The sequence below is a fragment of the Terrapene carolina genome, unplaced genomic scaffold, assembly GCF_002925995.2.
Source record: "Terrapene carolina triunguis isolate 2854851 unplaced genomic scaffold, T_m_triunguis-2.0 Scaffold42, whole genome shotgun sequence".
Taxonomy (NCBI): Eukaryota; Metazoa; Chordata; order Testudines; family Emydidae; genus Terrapene; species Terrapene triunguis.
In genome coordinates, this window is record NW_020664393.1 from 20,915,176 (window position 1) to 20,935,243 (window position 20,068).

A 20,068-nucleotide genomic window follows, 5' to 3' on the forward strand; every position below is an offset into this window, starting at 1 on the left:
TAAGTTTTACACTCCTCCAGAGCAGGGGCGGGCAAACTTTTTGGCCTGAGGGTCGCATCTGGGTATGGAAATTGTATGGTGGACCATGAATGCCCAGTGGGGAAGGGGGACTCTATGGGGTGTATTATGGGGGGGCTCTATAAGGGATATTACCAAGGGGGGAGGAGGGGGGCTCATGGGGTGTGGCACGGGGGGGGGGCTCTACACAGGCGGTACCGGGGATTCTTCTGGGCCCTGCCGGCAGTGACACCAAGGCGGCCGTATCAGGCACCGCCACGGGCGGAGGTACCCTAGCTGGGACCCTGGGCAGTTTCAAGGCTCTCGAGAGTAGGGCCATAGGAGACTTGGAGGGGATTGGGTGCACTGCCACGTGGGGGCGGGAGGCTGCTGCCTACGGGCGGGGTTCCAAACCTGGAAACAGTGTGGTGAAGTCGCACCTGCGCAGTGTGGCTCTCCATGCCGGAAGATGGTGCTCATCAAGGGAATTGTGAGTCGGGGGCTGGGGAGCACCGGGCAGGCTGAGCAGGGCATGCCCCCGACCCCACTCCCCAGTGTGAGTTCGAGGGCCGGATAAAAATGTCTGATGGGCTGGAAGCGACCCGTAGTTTGCCCACCCCTGCTTCAGAATGTTGTAGATGTTTTATGCTACCAACAGTCCTAATAGAAATTTTGTATCATGTTTATGTGTAAGCAAATTTTGAATAGTTTACAACATAACAGTGGTCAGTTACTTTAGTGTTGGGGTCATCTAGGTATTTAGATAGATAGGGAAAAAAATCAAATTTAACCAAGTGATTATTCCTCATTAAGAACAAGACTCTCATGCAATCTGAAATTTTTAAATTAAGCTACTTTTGAGTTATGGATGCAGGTTGCACTAGATCAGGGGTTCTCAAACTGGGGGTCAGGACCCCTCAGGGGGTTGCAAGGTTATTTCATGGGCGGTCGCGAGGTGTCAGCTTCCACCCCAAGTCCCTCTTTGCCTCCAGCATTTATAATGGTGTTAAATATATTAAAAAGTGTTTTTAATTTATAAGGAGGAGGGGGCACACTCAGAGGCTTGCTATCTGAAAGGGGTCACCAGTACAAATGTTTGAGAACCACTGCAGTAAAGCCATATGTGGGTGTATCTGGTTTAGGAGACAGGAAACTGAGTTTTGACTACCAGAATTTCCTACTTATCATTTTGTCAAGAAATGAAAGGGCAGAGGTTTAAGCTATCAAACCTAGTGGATTTCCTAAGATCCAGAGAGCTCTTAGATGATCCATGGAATCCCTGTGCAACCTCAAAGCCACTCTGCTGGTGCAATGCTGCCACAGACTAACTGTCTCACAGATGTGCAGTAAGGAAGGGAAGCCTGGATGATAAAAACTGCTTTAAGAAGTGTTAACTCTCAGTTGGACATCCTCAGAGTCTGCAGAAAGAATATAACAAAGAGCAGCAGTTCCTGGTCCTAACCCTAAAATCCCCAAAACCAATGACCCAGTAGAGCTCCACCAGAGGAGAATTCAGCACAGTTCCCTGGGATAGGAGGAGCATGTAGCAGAGCTGGCACTTCTCTCTTCAGTAACCCCTGTCCAGGATTCACTTCGCTTTCACTACTTCAAATATTGCCTTTAATCTTTTTTTTTTTAACTAAGAAAAAGTGTATTTTTTCTTGTTCACTGGAAAGTAGCTGAATGGATTTTCCTCACGCTTCAAAAAAGTGTCTTCGGGCTAATATCAAGCATGTGAAACTGCAGTTCAAAAGTTTTTGAGACAGGAGGTTATTATAATGGAAGTTGAGGTGTAATCTTAACTTTACCATTTGTAGGAGAGAATCTGAATATATCCTGCCTAAGCTTGGTGCATTAATTAATATGTAATGATTATTTTTCCTTTACCTACAGGGACTCATGTTTAATGCGGTGAACAGAAATTGATTTATTTTTCAGCATTACCTACTGGAAGTACTGATCTGCACTTGCAGTAAATCTCACACCGATCCCGTCTTTACATTCCTTGTCATTATCTGTTGCTTCCTTTTTTGTATCCCTGTGTTCAAGTCTCTTTCTGAATGGCAGGATAAAATCTGCTTGTCCTGGGGTCAGCTTAGGAAACGTAATATCAATGTAGTTTTGAAAAGATTGTCTTATTTCTTCTATTTCCGCTTCCAGGTTGTCTTTCCAAGCTGTCATGCTTCCCAGCTGTTGGATAAGAATCTGTACTTGAGCTTCTGTCTCTCTCAGGCTGGTCGTCACTTCTCCGTATATGGCCTGATGTGTTACCTCTGCTTCTTTGAGCTGTTTTTCAGCCTCCTCTTGCTTCTCTTTTTGAGTGATGTCCAAGGCAACACTCATTTCATAATGTTTTTCTTTTTTTAATTGATCCAGGTTCTTCTGATGTATTTCGTTAGCCAATATCCCAGCTTCCTGGAGTTGCTCTGTGTACTTTCTGTTAAAAAGTTAATTGATTTGTAAAGTAACTTTGATAGGTTTAATACATTATGAATGATTATTAAAGATTACTTAAAGTTTATTCACTGTACAATTATAAAGTTTCTGATTTTGTTTCAAATATAAGTGAAGTTATAACATGACGTAAAATTATTACAGGACTAAAACAAGATAACAGAAAGACTGTAGGGCCAGATCCTCTGATACTGTAAATCAGCATAGCTCCACTGGCTTAAATGGAGCTATACTGATTTATACCAGTGGAAGATCAGTTCCAATATGTATACCAAATGGTATTATTTTAATGGTGCATGTGTCAAGGTGAAAAGTGTTACAATACTTAAAATAAATGTAAAATTAAACAAATAAGGTGTGGGGGGGGGTGGGAGGGAAGAACATGAAGAATCAGTTTGGTATTCTGTATTTTAACTTTAAATACATTTTTTATAGTGCTGTCCCAAATTGGAATGTTTTCGTGAATTTGGGGCTAAACATTGATTTGTAGCCTGGAAATGTACTTCTAATTTTTGTTTAAGTTTTATCAAACACATCTGTGTTCAGTACAACTACTAAAATAAGACAAGAAAAAGTATAAAATATATATATAACAGTGCCCAAACACAGTGAACGCAATTCAGCAAAGCTGGCTCAGGGAAGTATAAAGGGTATCCCCATGGTACGCTCAGCGTCAGCCAAGTCCATTGTGCCAAAGGGGAAATTCTCCCAGCTGTTGCACTTTGCGGAGGAGTTTTAATTTTCACCAGGTCCCATAGGAACTCAGCTGACAGGAGAATCAGAAGATACCAGCTAAGATGATGTAGTAGTCTGTGGAAAAAAGGACTGCAGGACTGGGCCCTGTTTTCATTGTGAGAATGAAAACATTACATAATGTCAACTCAGTATGGATCTATTCTGAAAAATGGCTGTTTAAAAAGGGAACATTCTTACCCAACAGATCTGCTCTCTGTGAGTTTTTAGAATTACTTCTGACATTAGTGACAAAAGTAAATCTTACTACTCTCTAATCTTATGGGAGAGGGAGCAGGATATTATTAAGTATCGAACACTGTTAAACATAATTAACTAAATTCCACTTGTAGAGCCAGCTGTTGCCCTCAGTTTAACCTGTAAAATCCCATTCCATTTACATGAAGACAATGGGTTTTGTACAGTGTAAGTGAGGGCAGAATTTGACCTGCTAAATCTTTATTTGTGGTGATGACACATAAAGAACAAAGCTTGACTTTCAGGTCCCAGGTTAAGTTTGTGGTGCTGGCAATTAGAAAAAAAAAATTGTTGTTTCTACCCTAAGTAAATTTGATGTGAAATTGTGAAATGCAATAAGCCTGAAAGCCCACAATGCTAATTTCAGTCACTTTTCAGAGTGAAGTCACCTTTTGAATTTCAGGCATTAAATATTTTTAAAATATATTGATCTGTTTCTTGAAAGTCGGGAATGATCAACCTTGATGTACTCAAGTCTTGTTTCTTTAGTTACATGTTTCAGTACATTTTGTATGAATTCCATAGGTAGAATTCTAGTTAGGATATCAGTGCTTAGAAGATGAAGATGGGGTGCCACAGAAAACCCTTAGGATATTTTGCTTACTGTTGGTGTATGCATTTTTGCTTATTGTTATAAAAATGGATGAACAGTTAAACTTTAGAAAATGGCAAGAATACTTTTGCTGCTTGGCCATTGCTTGGGATGCTGTCTGCCTCTCCTGTCTTCTGGCGTCAGCTACAGCGTGCATCTTTTCCAAAGCACACTCCATCAGGATGCGCTGAAGTTTGTGAGCCATGCGCTGCTCTGCAGCTTCAGATTCCCTCTTCAGCTCATCTTCCAGGTACCGCTGCATCTCTCTCTTCGTTTTTATCACTGCTTCCTTAAGAAACATTTAAATAGTGAATAAAAATTTATTGTTCAATCCCCATTTTAAAGAAAAAACAAGCTCAGAGGAAGAACAGCATTTCAATAGATCATTAAAGGAAAATTACAGTGACTTGTTATGCCTTAGATTAGGGGTGGTCACTGGTCAGAGTTAGGTCAGCAGGTCAAATGCAGTCTGTGGTCACCCTTAGTTTAATACAGAGGTGTAGACTGCAGGTCTACTAGCCAAATCTTCATAATGAAGATAAGGACAGCTGAAATCTGTGATCATTGAAATCAGATGTGGCCCTTGTTGCCAGTGTAGCCTTTTGTTGGTCAAAGTTTGGGTGTCCTTGCCTCTTTAACAGCTCCCTAAATAATTACAGGTAAGAATCTATATATTAAAAATAAAATGTCAGAGCTAGTTTTAGAAAACTGTAAATATTTCAGTATCTCTATGATTGTGAATGGTGTTAGTGTCTCCCAGTGAGAGGTGCCATTTTATTACAATATACTACTATATGTATAGAATTTAGTATAATGAGTTGTCCCATCCCCTTCATAGGCATGGACCCTCAACCCTGCGGAGAGGTCTTCTCAAGATTCAATGAAAGGGGAGGAGGGAGGAAATGAGATGACTCTGACTGATTCATATCCATCTCCTCCCCACGTTCAAAGGGTGACAGTGGTACAGCTGCATTTTTTGCATTCTCTGTGTACAGATCTCAGGGAAATGATTGGGCTCAGAGTATAGGAACAAAGTTCATCATAGAAATCACAACAGAAGGTAGGAAACTTTCAGACTTGTTGTAAAGTCAAATTTGTGCTTATACTAACAGTAGTTAAATAGCTGTAATGCTTTTATGTTTATTAGCTGATGCTGGAATTCAGATTTACCCAATGAAAGACAATCAGTACCTCACCACACACATTTTCCCTTCCATATGTATTGCCACATATGCAAACACAGATCTTGTACTAAACCCTTCCCGTAGCTCTCCAAACACTCACTTCATGTCTTTGTCCTCAAAAGACTGCAGTAATGGACCCTCCTCCATATTCCCCAAGCCCCTAATTCAGACTTCCCTCTTATTTGCAATGGCATTCAACCCTATTCCAGCTCCCAAGAGTCCCCATTATCCATCTAGATCCTCCTGTGAGCCTCTCTCTCAACTACACAAAGGAAACAACTCCGGTTCTTCTTAACCTCCCACTAAAACCCAGACCTTGTTCTACGCCTCCATTCTCCGGCATATTAGGGTTCTCTATCTTAGTCCTTCTCCATGTTTTCCAATGCCATTACTCCATGCCTTTTCTGCCTAAGACACAAGAATGTCCTCCAGTGCCTCCTGAACTCCCACTGCAGCTCAAGACTACTCCCCCTCCTCACAAGGGCCAGGGCAGAGTCTTGCTTGATGACAGGGTTTTTTGGAGAGGTGGACAAGGGGGCAGAGCACTGTATGCATCAGAATGTTCAACACCCTCCCCTCACAAAGCAAGACATTGATAATTCTGGTAAGAAAAGGCATGGAAGTACTAAGCAGATTGGATGGGCAGGGGATGGAATCAAATGTGGCCCGTTTCAGGGAACTCAGGAAATCACAGACACTCATTAGAGGCCATATCACATCCAGCCAAGGTACATTCAGTTAGCTTATAGCCTCACTATTTTCACAAAGAATAAACTTGATTCGTTCATTTGGAGGAACCACTAATGGAGGCAAGGCAATCTGAATGCACTATCATGAGTTCAGATGGCTGGTTCTTTGGAGTATCTCTGATGAAGGACAAGTAAAGCTTTGAGGTGTTTGTCGTAGCTCTTGTGCACACTTACATAAAATCCTTGCACTGAAGACAACTATTCTGTAGTCTCATGTACACTGGCAGTTTGACCATTGCTGACAACAGTTACCAGCACTGGCATCTGTTGTACAGGTGCTGAAAACTGTTTAACCATTACTCTAGAGAGAACAGAGCCATTTCAGCATCGTTCCAAAAAGTGTTTTTGAGGTTGCTGGTGCTGAAAAACTGTTTTGTCCCAGCTACATGAACTCTTAAAACATTTTCAGCACCCATTCAGTGGGACCTGCTACTGTCAGCCATTGTCGTCAGTCAGTTTGCTTAAACAGGGCTTAAATGAATCCCCGGTCATATACTCTCCTCTCCAATTTTCTGCCCATCTGGTTCAAAACCCAGAGGTTATTGTTAAACAACTGTTAGGTTAACCCCCAAAAAACAAACAAATTACCAAACTTAAAATACTTTATAACCACGTGGAATATATCTTCCCTTTGTTGTAGTTTATCTCCTTTCTTGTGGTTTATATGCTGAGCGGCATGTCTTGTGTCCAGGGTTTGTTATGATTTTTGTATTTGCAACCATTTTGTTGGTGCAAACAGCACATATTAATGTCCTTATATACCCAAGTCCACAAAAATCCTTAATAAAACTTGAGGCTAGTGAGTGAATTGTGATACATCAGGAATCCTGAGATTCTGCAACCTATAGTGGATGCTATAAGAGCTGGAGACAAAGCTTTCTTGGGGGCCAGCCCAAAACTGGAGTGAACTCCAACAGGAACAAAGGACCATCACAGACCTCACCATATTCCATTCAGTGCAAGACATATTCTTTTGACCTTCCTTCTCTAACATCAACACACAACAAAATACTCCACTGCACACACTTCTCCCACTGGGGAGAGAATGTGACACAGATGATGGTCCTGTTTCTTAATGCACTATTGGAAAGCCCTCAGATACTTCAGTGATATAAAAACCTATAGAATAGAATAAAATGCTGTAGAAGCTTAATTGCTGTTTGTAGTTTTCTTCCTTTGTATTTATATTTGTGTTTGCATCTTTTATCAGATATTCCAGCATGCACATTAAGCATGTTGTTGAGTCTATACAATAAAACATAATTTGCATGCTTAGTTTAGAGGTGTATGTATAGATAGATAGATAGACTTACAGTAGTATACTTCTAATTATTTTTATTTTTTAAATTTAGGCTCCAGTTCAGCAAACCATTTAAACACCTGCTTAGCTTTGGTATTAAAGGAATTTAAGAATGTGCTGAAAGTTAATCCCATCTTTAACTGCTGTGCTGAATAGAAATTGCCCTAAGCAGGTGCTTAAAGTTAAGCATGTGCTCAAGCAGTTTGCTGAACTGGGGCCTTATAGGGCATCTGTCACAAAACAACTAACTTTCATACAATAAAAAGGAAAGTATAGAATGCTAAAAAACAATCAGAAAGAACTAGCTAATCCAAGTATCTGACCAGACAGAACCAAATAATCTGGCATAAGGAAAAATGCAGTGATCCTCAAGGCAAGCTACCCCATCAAACAACAGGACTCAATTCCCAACTGATACAAAATGATAGCAGTGTACAAGCACAAATAGAACATCTTTAAACATATAGTATGACAATGTATTGTTGAGAAGGTGATTCAATTCCATAGTTGGACATTTATACAGTAAAATATTTGGTATATTAAAAATGGAAGCAAGTGACTCCAAACCTTTAGTTCTTTTTCATGCTTTTTTTTTAGGTCTTCTAAAAAACTGTTGTGTTCGGCTGTTGCCTGATCAAGGGCTTGTTCCACTGCATCTTCTTTTTCCACTTTAGCCTTAAAAAAAATAATCATAGCCTGACTGCAGTTAGCTAAAGATCTGTTTACATGGTATTCTGACTTGGATCAGAGTTTATTGTAATCAATAGCTTTATTGTTTTTCATTAAAAAATTAAGACAGATAAATCTATATAGAAATGATAACATATGTGGTGTTTCGGGCTATTTGACAACATTGTTACATTGATCTTTGGAAAATTGTCGGTACAGTGATCAATATTAAAAAGTGGGCATTTGCTAACACTGTACCATACAATGGCATTGAGATACCACAGTTTTGTTACCTATTGTAAGCATAGCGGGCAACTCTGCATCTCACATAGCACTGTGTGGAAAAGGATTGGCAAATGTTGATATTTTAGTAGTGATCACTGTGTTTCAAAGACAAATTTTGATGTAAAATTTGTTTAAATTCTTCATAATGTTAAAAATGTGCCTTGCTGAGATTAGATTTGGCAAGTTGGTCAATTGACTGATAAAATAATGTCAGTTGACGGTTCAGTTCACTGCTTATTGTTTGACCATGGTCAAATATTGTCAAATATTCCAGCAAGAATACCCTGATATAGGCGGAGGCTGACATTTTTGATTGTATCATGGTGCCATGAGTTAGCAAATTTATTTAAAGGTCTTAATCACTCATTTTACTACATGCTAATGCCACCTGTTGGGGAAAAGATGAACTAAATGAAAGTGAGCATCTTGATTGGCTGGTATCTTCTAGAACAAATATTGTTTGTCTGTATATTTTTAGTTGTATACCAGGCCATCAATGTACTTGGTGGCTTACAAAACACATTAAACAAATTAAAAGACACAGTTCCTGCCCCCAAAGAGCTTGCAATCTAAACTGACTAGACAAACATATAGAAATTAACTCAGAAGGGAGTAGGGGTGAGAGAGGAGGGTTTACAGTCATTAAACCTCCTCCCCCGACACAAAGAGAAAACATGGACAGCCATTAAGTTACCTGAAGAGGTGGCCTGCTGCCTACTTAGCATAAGTGCATTTAAAAATGACTTTTTTCTTTTATGGTTGCTATGTGTTTGTTTTATTTCTGTTTAATTTCATTTTTATTTTCTTTTGTAGCTGTTCAGTCTTGAATACCGTTCACATTTAAGTGCTAACCTAACATCGCTGAACTTCATTGTGTTTTGCATTTTTTCTGAGTTAAAATAACTCAGTTAAGTAATTTGTTTTGTTTTTTTTTAAGTAGGCATAAGTATCTAAGGCTAAGCTTATTGGAGACCATAAAGTCTGACTCTTTTCTGTTACTGTTGTATTAAATTAATGCTTTAAAATATTTTACCACTTTTGACATTATTTGACAAAATTTGACCAGTAAGTTGACCGGTTATTTTTGGATGGTCAAATGCCCAAGTTAGTTGAGCTTGATAACTAGAGGATCATATTCATGTGCAAATTTGTGCATACAGAACCTGCTCTTGCTTACATTGGAGTCAATGGGAGTTCTGCTATTCATTGTGTGCTGGATTTGGTACTTATGCAACAACAACTGTAGAATTATTGTTGTCTGTTACATAAACAAGCATTGATAATTGGTTAAAAATAAATGTAGTATTAAAAAAATATTTAACCTGTAGACTGCGTGTTCTTTCCAGTATTTCTAGATTTAAAGTAAAAAATGAACTGGCAGATGAAGATGAACTGATATTAACTATCAGTTCAAACATAGATGGCACCTGACTCTTGCTTTTGGGAGTGGCTGGGAGTGAGTGCCAGGAGCTCCTGAGAAGTAGGAGGGGGCCACCGGTGCCTGGATCATGGCCCCACCCCCGTTCTGCCCCGAGGTCCCGCCCCTGCTCAGTCTCCTCCCCATGAGGCTGCTCCTGCACTAGGGGTGCTGGAACAATTTGCATAGCAGGGGTGCTGAGAGCCATTGAACCAAACTGTAAACCCTTCATATAATGGAAAACATTTCAAGCCATGGAGTGCAGCAGCACCCCCCCGCCACACTCTTAGTTCTAGCACCTATGGCCTACACGCCACGTCTGCTCTGCCCTGAGGTCCCACTGCTGCTTGGCCTCTTCCCCTGAGGTTCTGCCTCCACTCTGCCTCTTCCCACCCCTGCTCTACCTCTTCCCCTAAGGCCCACCTCTGCCCGCTCCTCTCCACCCCCTCCCCCAAGGCCCCCTGCCTGCCACTTACTCCTCTGCGCCCCCTCCCTTGAGGCCCCCTGCCTGCTGCATGCTCCTCTCTGCCCCCTCTCCCGACGGCCCCTGCCTGCCCACCGCTCATTTCTGCCCTCTCCCCAAACCCCTGCCTGCCACTCACTCCTCTCTGCCCCCTCCTTCGACGCTCCCCTGCCCACTGCTTGCTCCTTTCTGCCCCCTCCTGCCTTAAGGGCAAGCGATGGGGCGAGAGGGGATGTAGAGAAGTGAGCAGAGGGTGGGGCCTTGGGGGAAGAGGTGGAGCGGGGACGGGAAGAGGAGGGGCGGGGGCGAGGCCATGGGGGAAGAGGCCAAGCAGGGCAGGGCCTCTGGGCAGAGCATGGGTGGGGCCATGGTGGCCCCCCACTTCTCAGGAACTTCCAGCGACAGCGCTCCAAAGGCGTGGGCATGCCTCCGAAGGGAGGTGTACCACATCGGACATTTTTTGGCCCGTTTGGGGAGGCTTAGCTCTCCAAGCCTCTTATACCTGCCACCCATGAGCTCAAAGGAATTTATCCACAATTTGCATGCTACAACACAGATTCCATAATTATAAATGTTAATTTCAATGATAGTAGTGTAACTTAATTTACCTGAAACCATAGTTCGGCTTTAATTTTTTCAATCCGTTCTTTTACTTCTAATTCCTTTTTTTCACATTGTTCTTGTTGAAGATCTGCTCCGAGCTCTATGTATATTCAACAGAAATGGATCATGTGCAACATGTTACAGGTATAAAGAAACTAAACTGTCTCCTGCCCATTTGCTTGATTTGATATTTTTTAAAAAATAAAAAAGATACACAATGTGAATCCTCACTGCAGACAGTATTTATAATGTAAATATTGTTAATACAGTGTCTTAAGTGAATGCACTGCTTTAAAAACAAGGACTCTGCTCAAGGAGCATACAGTCTAGGGACCTGATCTTATGAGGTGCTGTGGACCCACAATTCCATTGATTGATGGCTATTTGGTGACCTATATGAAATAAATTTGATGGTCTTAGTCTATTTCCTAGCAAACAAATGTTGACTTCACCCAGTCTACCACAACGGCTGGCACTAATTCTCTCCATTGTTAGCCCACACAGTAGAAATAAGTGCTGAGTAGGCATTTGGACTAAACTGCCATCTCAATCCAGAAGTTAATCTCTTCAAAACAGAATTAAGGCACATTGATGGGGCAGTTTGGAGAGTCGACACTGTCACTACAAATGTTGTATCCATTTTGTGGATAATAGAGGCTGCCAACTCCAGGGTTGTCTAGCTCAGTACCTTTCAACAGCATCAAATTTAGTATAGCCATGCTAGTTTGGAAACATGTGTATCAATATGTGCACCAAGGGTAACAACCACTCTACCAGAAGGACACATATTGGCCAAATCCACTCAAGCCACATCTACACTATGGGGAATATAGCGACATAGCTATGGTGCCATAGCTATGCTGGCATAACCCCACAGTGTAGACATAGCCTACAGTGAGGGGCGGCTGATTCTGTCACTAGAAATACCACCTCACCAAGCAACGGTGGATAGATCAACAAAAGCATTCTTCCATTGACCTAGCTGCGTCTCCACCGGGGATTAAGTGGGCATAGCTATGGTGTTCGGGTAGGGAGTGGAGGTTGATTTTTCACATCCCTGAGCACTACAGCTAAATTGACCTAAATTTTAAATGTAGATCAGACCTTAGGTTTTTTTTTCTTTTCCCTGCCTATCATCAAACCTGGGACTGTTGATGTCTTAAAAGAAGTAGTATGTGAGTACATAGTTTAGTAACGTATGGTTAATAAGAAATCATACTTATGATGTAATTTGTAGTTTCTGACTACTTTGGTGCAACTATTCTCCATTAATTGAATTTCACACAAGATACCATTTTTTATACTGAGAATACTGAGTTTTGAAAATTATCTTATCTTTTTCTTGCCTATGTGGGGAAAAGCCCAACAGGGGATACATGTCTGATATACTATGCTATAAAGAGTAGTATAGTGTACTGAAACTTGCTATAAAGAGGCACATTTTCATGACTGGCACATACATTAGGCATATAATTGCGCTAAACTAGCTGCGGTAATAATTCTGTTAATAAGCTTCACATAAATATGAGTGTGAATCTATGAAGGCAGTATATACAAAGAACACGAGTGAATGACAAGTAACCGGCTTAGAGAGAGACAGAGTGGGTGAGGTAATATCTTTTATTGGACCAACTTCTGTTGGTGAGAGAGACAAGCTTTCAAGCTTACACGCTCTTCTTCAGGTCTGTGAAACATACTGTCACAGCTAAATACAAGATGGAACAGATGGTTTAGCATAAGTAGTTAACACATATTTCAAGGGACAATTCAAAGTGAAATGGCCCGTTAACACACCTTCAGCCATCAGGTCAGGGAGGGACCGGGGAAGGAAGTGGGTGGAGGCAGTTAGGAGGGGGGTTGTTAGTGGGTTACAGATTGTTGTAATAAGCCAAAAAATCCAGTGTCTCTATTCAGTCCATGATTTTTATTGTCTAGCAAAGTTATGAATTTAAACTCCCAGGCTCATCTTTTGAAAGTATTGTGCATGTTTCCTTTGAGGATGATAGGTCAGATATAGAATGATTGCTTTGTGAAAAGTGTTCACCCACAGGTGATATGGTGTGTTTTTGGCTTTTATCATTTTTCTGTGTTACTTCATTTGAGAGCATAGTGATTGTCTGGTTTCACCCATATAGCTGTTATTGGGACATTTACTGTACTGGATGAGGTACAGCACATGTTGTCATAGGCATGTGTAAGGACCCATGGATCTTGAATGGTGCGTTGTGGGGGGTGTTGATCATTGCATCAGTGGAGATATGTCTGCAGGTTTTGCATCTGTTGTTCTGGTAGAGTCTGATGCCACTTTGAGTTGGTGTATCCTGGTCTGTGGGGAGGTTGATTCTGATGGTAAGCTTGGAGAGGTTGGGGAGTTGTTCGAAGGCCAGAAGAGGCGGGTTCTGGAAAGATTTATTTCAGGATGGGGTCCCCCTAGAGTATGGGTTGTAGATGTTTGATGATACTCCATAGGGGTTCCAGTGTGAGGTGGTAGGTGACAACTAGGGGTGTTTTAGCGTGGTCAGAGGGGGTGAGGATGTGAGTGATGAGGAGATGCCTGATCTTCCAGTTAGTCAGAGTGCAGGTGACCTGGCAGCTACTGCAGCATCCATACCTCCATCTCAAATGGATGTAACCATGCACATTCCTGAAGAAAAGTGCAGATCAGAGAAGAGTGTAGTGAAGGTGCAAGAAACAGCCGCTGCTGAGTTTAGTTCCTTAAGTCTAGATGATCCAGGACTGCGGACCCACTTGAGCAGTAGCCTGAGGGACTTCCTTGTACTGCATGGGCCACAGCAAGTGAAAAACTTCATGTTCCCCAAAGACAATGAAAATAGAAGTTTCCATCCAACACATTACTAGCGTGAAATCCCCAGTGGTGACAAAGTGGAGAGGCCAGGGCTTATATACGCAAAAACCCAAAATGCTGCATACTGTTTTTGTTGCAAACTCTTCCAGTCTAATGTTCCAGCCACATTGGGTTCTACAGGAACAAAGGACTGGAAAAATCTGGCTATAAATCTGGCATGCCATAAGAAGGCAGCAAATCACCAGAGAACATTCCAGAGGTGGAAAGAACTTGAGATGAGACTAAGGTTAAAGGCCACCATAGATGATCAGCATCAAGAGAAGATTGCATCAGAGTCTCTTTACTGGCAAAATGTTCTGAAAAGGCTCATTGCCATTGTGAGAATGCTTGCTACCCAAAACCTAGCACTGTGTGGCACTTCAGATCAGCTGTATGTGCCAAACAATGGAAACTTCCTTAAAATTGTGGAGCTGATGGCTGAGTTTGATGCTGTACTCCAGGAGCATCTAAGAAGAGTCGCCGTCCAAGAAATGTACACACACCACTACCTTGGAAAAACAATTCAAAATGAGATCATACAGTTACTGGCAACAAAAGTCAAACAGAAGATTGTGGCAGATCTGAAGTCAGCAAGATATTACTCTGTTATTCTGGACTGCACACCTGACATCAGCCATATGGAACAAATGACTTTAATGGTGAGTTTGGTAACAACAACAGAACCAAGTGAAAATATCCCTGCAATGGTGACTGTCAGAGAGCATTTTCTAGAATTTATTGACATTGATGATACTACAGGAGCTGGTATGACAAATGTGCTTCTTAAAAAGCTGGACGATACGGGAATTGCGATAGCTGACATGAGAGGTCAGGACTACGATAATGGTGCCAACATGAGAGGAAAGAACAGAGGAGTGCAGACACGGATCCAAGAGTTAAACCTTCAAGCTTTTTTTGTCCCATGCAGTTCTCATTCATTAAACTTGGTGGTCAGTGATGCAGCATCAGCTTCTAGTGAGGCTGCTGAATTTTTTAATGTAATTCAAAGCATCTATGTATTTTTCTCTGCATCAACTCATTGATGGCAAATTTTGAAGCAACATCTGGGAACATCCTCTCTGACACTGAAACCACTGAGTGCCACACGATGGGAAAGCCGAGTGGAGGCGATAAAGCCTATCAAACACCAAATTGGGAAGCTAGATGATGCCATAGTTGCCATTATGGAGGATAATGCTATGACAGGAACTGTTTGTGGGAGAACAGTGGCAGAGGGAAATGGAATCACCAGAAACATACATAACTTCAAATTTGTGTGTGGCTTAGTGTTGTGGCATGACATACTGTTTGAAATAAATATTGTAAGCAAGAGACTCCAAGGTGTTGACCTTGATATATCTGGAGCAATGGAACAACTGGACAAAGCAAAGTCATACCTACAGTCTTACTGGTCAGATGAGGGATTTCAAAACATTCTGAAGAGTGCACAGAAGTTGGCAGAAGAACTTCACACTGAAGCTATTTTCCCACCCATTCAAGAATACAAGAGTCACCGAAGAAGAAGACATTTTGATTACGAGGCACGGGATAATCCCATAAGAGACCCCAAACAACAATTCCAAGTTGAATTCTTTAACCAGGTGCTAGATTGTGCAATACAGTCAGTTGAAGAACGTTTCATGCAGCTCAAGGAACACAGCAGTGTATTTGGGATGTTGTATGATATTCCAAAACTCCTCACTATACCTGAAGAAGACCTACTCCAGCAATGCAGGGCACTAGAGACAGTGTTGACACATGATGACATGCGCGATATTGATGCAAATGATTTAGGTGATGAACTGAAAGCCCTTTCAAGATACATTTCAGCAGGATCAGCTCCAAAGGCTGTTCTGGAATATATGTGCACAAATAAGATGACCACCCTCTTTCCAAATGCTTTTGTTGCTCTGCGCATACTTCTAATGCTTCCTGTAACAGTTGCCAGTGGAGAACGCAGCTTCTCCAAGCTGAAGTTAACAAAAACACATTTACGCTCCACAATGACACAGGAGAGGCTGGTCGGCCTTGCAACCATCTCAATAGAGCATGAGCTGGCCCAGACTGTGGACCTTCAGGAAGCAGTTCAAATCTTTGCAACCAAGAAAGCACCACTTTGATTACTCAAACAGATAAAAATGCCAGTGTTTTCTATGCAGACAAGAAAAGTTACATTTGCTGTTCAGGCGTTCGAAAGTTAAGTGTTACTTAAAATTTTTGAACAAGGCATTTTAAGTTGTTAGTTCTCCTTTATTGGGGTAGGTAGCAGAGCAGTACCATGAGAGGAGTAGGACAGGAAGAAGGCAGAATTGAGACCTTTCAAAGTTTTGGCCCAAGTGAGGGGTATGGGGGCGTCATTTGAGCTCCCCGTCTCTGGTGTCAAAATGTTGTGGACCGGCTCTGCTTCTGGGTCTTCTACAGCCCTGAGCACACTGTTGATGCTTCAAATGTATTTTGAAAAGCAACTATCCCAAGCTCTACAAGCTATTGAATAATGACTGAAACCTCTTTGGTAACTCACATTATCGAACATAGGCAGTGTGACTCACAATACTAATATCACTGATCAAAGATCCCTGCAATAGTTAGGTATAGAAATTCTTACTTTATTGATTTACCTCAGACTCTTGCTATTAACATACTAATACTACGATACATTTTCTTTCAATTTTTAAGTTATAATTGCAGTATAATACAAAATCTGGCTATGACCTTAGAGATAGTTTATACAGTAAAAGCTTTGTTATCCGGCATGTTGGGAAAATGTGGGGTGCTGGTTAGTCAAAAATTCCGGTTAACTAAGAATTATACTTACCAATGGAATACCAATTTTCAAAGAGTTAAAATACAATAAAATGAATAAAGTATAAAATAGTATACAGGTACTCACCAATCCAATAGTAGTACTGCACTGCAGAGTGGTTGGTTTCTTGAAGCACTTAGGTGTATACAGGTAAAGTTTTCTATACAGTAGGTTACCTTATGACACTACATATCACTATGGGCAGCGCATGGCTTACACCCAGATCACTAAAAATACACTTAACACAAACTATACTTGAACATAATTTAATCTTTCTTTGATGATTCAGAAGGCATTTCAGGATCTTGCAGTGCCTCAGGGTCATCATTATCAACATCAATTATCATTGTAGATGTAAAAGGTGTAGGAGATTGGACTGAATCTGTACTGACCCTATGACACACCCTGGAAGCTGCTTTTTTGAATAAATCCCTGATATCAGCTTGCTTAATATTCTTCAGCCTCTTTTGCATAAAAGTAGAGTGCACAATGTGCCATTGCATAACCTCCTGGGCAGTACAGACCCCCCCACCCCAGGTTATGCAAACCCGACTTACGCAAATCCGCACTTACGGAAAGAGTTCCATAAGCTAGAAATAGGAGGGGTTTTTTTGTTTTGGTTTTTGGGTTTTTTTGAGTAATGGTCAGGTATATGTTTCCAACTTACGCAAAATTCGAGTTACGCAAGGCGTTCTGGAACAGAATGCTTGCGTAAGTCGGGGAGCGTCTGTATAACATGGCTGCCTTTCTGCAAATTTAATTATTGTAACAAAAGCTGAAGCAGCCTTTCCCCAAGTTATTTTGTCCTCTTCACTAAAATCTTCTTCACTGTCTTTATGAGTGTCTTCACTGTCTTTATCAGTGTCTTTGAGTGTCAGCTTCAACCCAGTCTTCTATCTCATTTACATGAAGTTTGTTGATTGGGTGTGAAGGAGTATCCTTCACCATTTCAAGAATTTGTGCTAATGTATTTTTTCTAACCTTTACTTTAAAGCCTTCAAATTCATCTTCATCAGAAGACACTTCTGCAAACATAACACTAGACCACAATTTTATCTAAGCCCTTTAATGTTTCACTTTTAACAGAATTCCAGGCACAAGCAACATTAAAAATTGCATCTTTTATGTTATAACGAGATTGAAAGTCCTGTATAGTGCCTTCATGATTGATCAGCTTTCTCAGGAAATCTCTTCTGTAATAACATTTCATATTCTGGATAATGCCCTGGTCCATAGGTTAAATCAATGCAGTAACGCTGGCAGGCAGGAAGATGGTAAAAATATTACCAGACACTAACTCCGTTTCTTGAGGGTGAGTTCTACAATTGTCGAGCAATAGAATAGTTTTGCTATCTTCAGGTAAACCTATTTTTCTAAAATGTTCTTTCACTGCAGGTACAAAAATATGATGAAACCAATCATATTAATTATTATTAATTAAAAAATTCTTTGTCCATCCATGAATTACCTTGTGCTTTGTAAACAAAAAGTAAATGTGCAACACCTTTGAAAGCTCTAGGACGATTATATTTTCCAATCACCAAAAGTTTTATTCTATGCGAGCCTGCAGCATTAGCACATGTAAGAAGGGTTAGTCTGTCTTTATTGTGCTAAAAAACAGCAGCACTAAATTCGCTTGCTCCTGCTAGGGTAGAATTTGGCAAATATCGCCAAAATAGGCCAGTTTCATCAGCATTATAAATTTGTTCAGGGGATAGATCATGTTCAGCAATTAAATTTCTAAAAAATTCACAATATTTTTCTGCACTTCATGGTCAGCTGATTTTTGTTCACCGGATACATCTAGCTTTCTAATACCGTGATGAAGTTTAAAACACAAACGCCATCCTTCAGAAAATGCACATGGCTCAGTTAATTGTATTTGCTTATAAAAATCTTTTGCCTTTCAACGAGCATTGGGCCGGAGATAGGGGCACCCTCCCATCGTTTCAATGAAAACCATTCATATAAAACACTGTCTAGCTGCTCTAATTTAGGTGTATGCAGAGTATAGAGTTGTTCAACAGCTTTATTTGACTCACAACTAGCAAAAATTTGAGCAATTGTCCTTTCTGAGCCTTGATGTCGGATATCATGGACAAGTCAAAATTGTACTCTTGTATCAAAACATTCCTGTTCTTGCCCTTTTCAAGACATGTACAAATATCTATTTTCTATTTTAATGTCAACACAACTCTCTTACGCTTCTCTCCTTTGCTTTTCGCTGGTATTTTGGATGCCATAATGGTAGGGTGGCATTGATATTTTGCAATAAACATAGGACTATACCCTGAGTAATAAACCGACCGATCACAATGGCGGATACAAACAGAAAGAACAGCATTGGCTCTTCTTGGCTAACTCGAGCGTAGTCCAACTGCTCTTAGAAATACTTGGGTCCCGAATAGCTTCGGCATCGGTCCCAGTTACTAGATTGAAGACTTGTATTGGGAGATATCAGAAATGCTGGTTTCCAGCTGGTAAAGTGCCAGATAACACAGCTTTTACTGTATAAGTATGCCAGAGTCCTGTCAGGAACTGTTGTTTCAGGGCCCTGTACACAGTTCTGGTAGTAAAGTGTTTAACTGTTTTTTGAAGAGTTGTACCCAGCAAAGTTGTAACGTTGTTGTGGCTAGTCATTACACAGTTTTCTCTAGCATGATTTCTATTTCTCTCTTGTCTGTTTAGGGCTTGATCTAAAGTCTATTGATGTCAAGGGAGAAATTCCTGTGGACTTTGTACTGAACCCTTGTAGAGTGACAAACTAGGGCCCAGATCCTGAAACAGGAAATGACTTCAGTTTTGTATTGTAACTTTGCCTTACTAAAGAGTTTTAAAAAAATCTTTGTCAAGCACAGTTCTTCTCAATCCTTTTAAGCCTTACTTACAACTATTTTTAAATATGCTCATACCTAGCTCTCTTTTTTGCTCCATTGTGAGCAAATCTTTAATACTTTGAGAAGAATAATTATTTGATCTGTAGTATTTGTACATATTCATGAATAAGTACATGTATCTATCTCTGACCAACCAGGAAAGGCCATTGGAAGAAGATGTGAAAGTCAAGAATAGAGGCATGTATAAGCATTTTGGATATCCCCAATTGGAGAATTACAAATGAAGCATTCAGGAAACCAACTTACCTAATATATCCCGATGCGTGTAAAACCGTGTTTTGTAAGGCTTATATTCCCGAATCCGTTCAAAAGTAGCAGGTGTAGGTGGTGGTGGTATTATTTTTGAGCATACAGCACAACAAACAAAGGAGCTCAAATCTGGATTCCTAATCATGGTTGTATAAAATATTCCAGGTAGTTACTAAAATGTCCAAACTGCCCTAATCCTTGCAGACAAAATGCTTACTGTTTCTACAGAAAACATGCAGTCCAGTTAAAAGATAACATCATTCACCATTAGGATGATGTCTAAAACATTTGCCTGCAGGTTAAGCACAAGTGGTGAGGAGCTGAATAACATAATGTGGACTGATGATGGGAGAGGATTTATTAACTGACCTCTTACAGCCTTAAACCAACCTCATACCTAGCAACTGTTACTAGGCAGGACAAGATTTGCTCACAAAAGCATTTGTAGATACCAGGTAGTGTTAAGCAGCATCTCATCAATTTTTTTGTTTTATTACTTAAGGCATGGCAACAATTTCTCTCAAATCCAAGCACTTTAAAGGGATTTTAAAAGTATTTAGCAATGGTTACT

The 20,068-nt window shown here is 40.7% G+C and overlaps 1 protein-coding gene across 1 annotated transcript; it reads right to left on the minus strand.

Moving 5' to 3' along the window:
- Nucleotides 1–1,899: 1,899 nt before the first annotated feature.
- Nucleotides 1,900–19,642, minus strand: CUNH6orf163 (chromosome unknown C6orf163 homolog). The gene is made up of 5 exons (XM_024201818.1): nt 19,495–19,642; nt 10,709–10,803; nt 7,834–7,941; nt 4,120–4,322; nt 1,900–2,434 (listed from the first exon to the last, which is right to left on the minus strand). Exons 1-5 carry the CDS (start codon nt 19,640–19,642, stop codon nt 1,942–1,944), a joined length of 1,047 nt encoding a protein of 348 aa, XP_024057586.1. The 3' UTR covers nt 1,900–1,941.
- Nucleotides 19,643–20,068: the final 426 nt, after the last annotated feature.